This window comes from Euprymna scolopes, chromosome 1 (assembly GCF_053919585.1).
Source record: "Euprymna scolopes isolate OS-2025 chromosome 1, ASM5391958v1, whole genome shotgun sequence".
In the NCBI taxonomy this organism is placed as follows: domain Eukaryota; kingdom Metazoa; phylum Mollusca; class Cephalopoda; order Sepiida; family Sepiolidae; genus Euprymna; species Euprymna scolopes.
The window spans coordinates 201,475,692-201,480,538 of NC_136482.1; the positions used below are offsets into that span (position 1 = coordinate 201,475,692).

General features: G+C 40.0%; 1 protein-coding gene across 1 annotated transcript; it reads right to left on the reverse strand.

Annotated features, from left to right (window-relative positions):
• Positions 1-2,848: 2,848 nt before the first annotated feature.
• LOC145283086 (uncharacterized) lies at positions 2,849-3,325 on the reverse strand. The gene has a single exon (XM_080132263.1). The coding sequence runs from the start codon at positions 3,323-3,325 to the stop codon at positions 2,849-2,851; it is 477 nt and encodes a 158-aa protein (XP_079988389.1).
• Positions 3,326-4,847: the final 1,522 nt, after the last annotated feature.

The window sequence follows — 4,847 nt, forward strand, 5'->3', positions numbered from 1 at the left end:
AGGCAAATGTACCTTGGAGTTCATGTTCTTGCAAATTTCATCTTTCATGGCTGGAAATTGATTTTTGAGTTTCTCAGTGATAGGAAAGGACGTAATGTTTAATAAAGGTGAAATCCGATCTGAGAAATTCTCTATCCATGGTGAATAGTATGAGAAGAGACCTAGAGCCCGCCTGAGTGACTTACTGCAGTTCGGAATCGGTAATTCTTTTAGTGGTGTAAGTTTGTCTGGATCAGGACTGATTGTTCCATTTTCCAATAAGTGCCCTAGAAACTTTAGTTTGGTTATACCATATTCACATTTTACAGGGTTTAGTTGCAAGTTAAGACGGTTGATAACCTTTCTAAAAGCTTCCATATTTTCGTTTAATTCTTTATTAGTTTTTCCTCCGATGACAATGTCATCAATGTAGGCAAATGTACCTTGGAGTTCATGTTCTTGAATCAGATTATGCATAATACGTTGAAACACAGCTACTGAGTTCGTTAGCCCAAAAGGTAACCTAGAAAACTCGTATAGTCCTCCGTCAGCTTCAAATGCTGTGTAAATTCTCTTGTCTCTACGTATAGAGCATTGATAATATGCAGACTTCAGGTCCAACTTATTGAAAATTTTGTACTGTGATAGTTGGCGTATGATATCCGAAATTTTGGGAAGCGGAAAAGCATCCAAAAGTGTAAACCGATTTATAGTTGCAGAATAGTCAACGACCATGCGACGCTTATGTCTTTCATTTCTAGTTACTAGTACTTGGGCTCTCCATGGGGAATTCGATTTGATTATGATACCTTCTTTTAATAATTTTTGTATCTCATTCCGGATAAATTCGCAGTCCGATGCTGAGTAGTTTCTGCTTTTTGTTGCGATGGGTTTACAATTCTTTGCTAAATTAGCAAAAAGAGATGGTGGCTCGATTTTCATCTGAGTGACGTTACAAATCTGTAAAGATGGTATCTTTCCGTTATAACGGAATTCCACCCGGTTATGCAATTGCATGAACTCTTGTCCTAGTATAATTGGAGCACACAAGTTGGGAAGGATAGATAGACGCATATTAGTGTAAATTTGTCCATTAACAGCGATGGACGCAACACAGTGTCCTAAGGTTTTGCTCGTGAGATTCGAGGAAGCCATGCTTACCGTATCGTTAGAAAGTAATATACTAAGGCCGAGTGATCTCACGATGTTCATTCGTATAAAGTTATGAGTACTTCCACTGTCTACCATAGCTTTCAAACAGGTACTATTAATTGTTGCATTTACTACAGAATATTGTGTGCATGGAGTGCATTGGGATGACGCAGTGAGGGCAATATATGCAGAACTAGTCCTGGTATTATAAGTTGTTTGTTTTATTTTAGATCGGCAGACTTTAGAGAAGTGGCCCCTCTTTCCACATTTAAGGCAGTCAGCATTCCGAGCTGGGCAAATATTTCGAGAATGATTTTCTCGTCCACAGAATTGGCATCTGGCGAAGTGAGTCGCCTGATTATTTCTGGAAACAGCAGCACATTCATTAGTTAGTTCCAAACTAGAGTTATTTTCAGATTCATCTGCATGAATAGATGCCTTTGCTACAATTGATGTGTCATAAGCTGCTGCATTATGTTGGGCCATTTCTAGACTTCATGCAGTTGCTACGGCATGCTCTAGGTTAATTTCAAAACTTTCAAGTAATCTCTGCCTAATAGTTGAGGAAGTGAGACCTGTGATAAATGCGTCATGTATCGCTAGCTCCGCATGTTGAGAGGCAGTAACATCTTCAAATTTACAATCCTTAGAAAGATTCTTTAGTTTTAGGAGAAACTGATCAATAGATTCACCTTGATTTTGTTTCCTAGTGGCGAGAAGGTGACGAGCAAACACAGAATTTACCGGTTTTACATAGGTTGCTTGAAGGATGCTAATAGCCCTCTCGAATGTTGAACAGTGAGATATAAGAGAATAGACCTTCGGTGAGATGAAATTAATCAGAATACTTAACTTATTCGGAGGATTTTGAGGATGAGCAACTGTGAGAGAGTCGATGCAGTTGATGAGGGTACGATACCAATGATTCCATTCGTCAGCGGTTGTATCTGACGATCCTTCGAATTTACCAGGTCTCAGTATAGCATCCATTGCTGCTGTTAATTTTTAATTTTATGTTGAATAAATTGTAATGAAAAATAAAGACCTTTTAAGATATTAGAAAGGTTTTATTCAACATAAAATTCAGCAGGTACAACAACATGGTCGGTAACGAACGACTAAACTGGGAAAAGGCGCCAATTTCGTTCTATTTGTAAACAGCTAGTGTGCATGCGCACTAGTGCTCTAAACTCACAACAGACAATGACCAGCTAATATATCTTTTACAGTGATTTCTCTAATTATTGATATCTCCAGGGCGTTCATAAATTTACAAATTTGGCATTTTACCTGGCTAGCATAATCTGATATATTATTTTTCTCTACTATACGGGATAATTTAACAGAATATTGAGAGATAATACTCAGGAATGTTGTGACTCTAGAGCTCGCAGAGAATGCACCATGTTGGAGTTTCTCATATGCTTGTACACAGGGGCGGCTATCTGTGAGCACTTCGGTAACGTGTTCCGATTGAATTATATATGGACTGAAGTGTTTGATAGCTGAAGCAATCCCCAGAGCTTCCAACTCACAGGCTAGCCAACCTGCTTGGTTAAATGTTTTACGAACATTGAATAAACCTGTGAGGTGAGTTTTGTCTCCTCTCAAGACAAAAAGGGATGCTGCTAAGCCAACAGAAGTCGTGACTGCATCAGTAATTATTTGTAGTTGGTCCTCTCTTCTAGGTTGTCAGGATTTTTGCTTGCTTAAGGTGTTATTTTGCGTTAAAGAATGCCTCCTCCAGGTCTGACCATTGGATTCTGTCATTTGATGAACCTGTTGCGCAGGCTTTATCCAGAGGTACTAAAAAATCTGAGTGCTTAGGGATGACTTTATTCAGGAACTCATAGGATCCTATGAATGATCTCATGTTTTTTATGGTTTCAGGGGGATCACAGATAGCCAAATTATTCAGACGATGGCTTGTAGCCTTGAGCATTCCCCTGGTCCATTGCCAACCTAGGATTTCTGTTGATGCTGGACAGCAAATAGTTTTTGATGGGGACAATCTTATATTATTCTCATGTAGTGTTAGTAACACTTCTTCCCATACACTGTTAAGCTCCATGGGTGTATTGGCGCTGACATATAGGTCATCGGCCAATTTTCCCACCAGTCCTTTAATCATCAAGTCGCTGAATAGTTTGGACATTAATTTTTCTAAAGTGGATTCGGAGCCTGGGAGACACATTACTTCTCTGGTATAGACATATACTCCACAGAATGGTGTGCAAATACCTACATATTTCATTGATGATTTGGTCCAGAGTATCTGAAAATATGATTGTTTCAAATCTCTTTTGATGATGTATTTGAACTATGTGATACGTTTGGTGAGGCATGAGAGCAGATTGTGGTTTGATATATTGGCCCAATTCTGTAAATGCAGTTACTAGTCGATGACTCTCTGAAGATTTTTCAATGAGGAATGAAGGACTTACATATTTTGCGGTAATGTTTATGTCTTCTGGTCGCACGAAGATGCCTTGCTCATATAGTTCATCAATTTTTGTTTGGAGGAGTTCTAGGTTCGCTCGGTTATACATTGGAATGCGTCCCTTTCTTTGTGCTGGTAGTGATGTACTCATATTAATTCTATGTTGAAATTTACCAGCTTTTCCATTGTAACATCCTAATGATGGTGAAAATACTTGCAAACCAGGGATCTCCTGTCTTTACTGATCATTGTAAATCACCAGATTCTACCCAATCAAATAGCTCTGAACCGGAGGTGATTGATCAACAGGAACCCTCTAAGAATAATGGTGAATCATTCTCTTCAGTCAACAAAATGAAGTGTCCAGAAATAGAAGAGCAGCAGCAGTCAGACTCAAAGAAGGACGTTTTGAGATTTTTTCCAGAATCAACAAAATGGGGACGGAAGATCATCTGTAACCCGAAATTTAAATAAATTTATTCAGAAGCATAAGGATGTTGGCCTCTTTTGCCGGTTTTGTCTGTTGGGGTTTTACTGCATTCACCCCGTGTGTGTATTCTTCATCTTCCTCCTCTGATGATGTGTCTAGTTGATGTACTCCTGGTGGAGATGCAACACGCTTCTTGCTTTCATTTATCCATGTGTTGTATCTCTGTTTTCACATTGTTCTGTCTTTGTTGGGATACTTGGACTCAAAGTACTCCTTCTCATTGCATGTATGGCACAGATGGCCACGGACTAGGCATCTGCAATGTTTTGGCGTTTGTGTGTGTAGCCACAAAATAGGTATTCTCTTTTGGAGATGGGTTCATTCACTCGACTGGTTTCACGTACCCTCATCAGCTAGGCTGTACCTAGTCCCATTCCTAGACTGTGGGTTGAGGCCATTTCAGCTATTCTGCATATGTCTACACTCTTCTGTAGAGTAAGGTTCTGTACTTTTAGCAGATTCTGCTTAGTTAACGGTCACAGACACCTTCTACAATCTGGTCTCGCAGAAGTGAGTCACTGCATCGAGCGCAGAAATTGCATGTCTTTGACAGTACTCCACATCAGTGGACACCCTGGAGTGAGATGGACATGTTATTTCGTGCAGTTGACCAATCCATCGGTGTCCAAAAGTGCAGTGATAGCGGTAGTCAAGGAATGCCAAACATGCCAGTCAATCGACCTTGCCCCAGCTAGATGGCGGAAAGGTCGGATGGGAGTAGACACGACTTGAAGCCAATTGGGTATAGACATACAGCAGCCAGCACTTCCTCACCCTGGTCGATTG

What these genes read in the sequence shown, in the direction of transcription:
- LOC145283086 (XM_080132263.1), bottom strand. Translation starts at nt 3,325, where the DNA reads ATGTGTCTCCCAGGCTCCGAATCCACTTTAGAAAAATTAATGTCCAAA.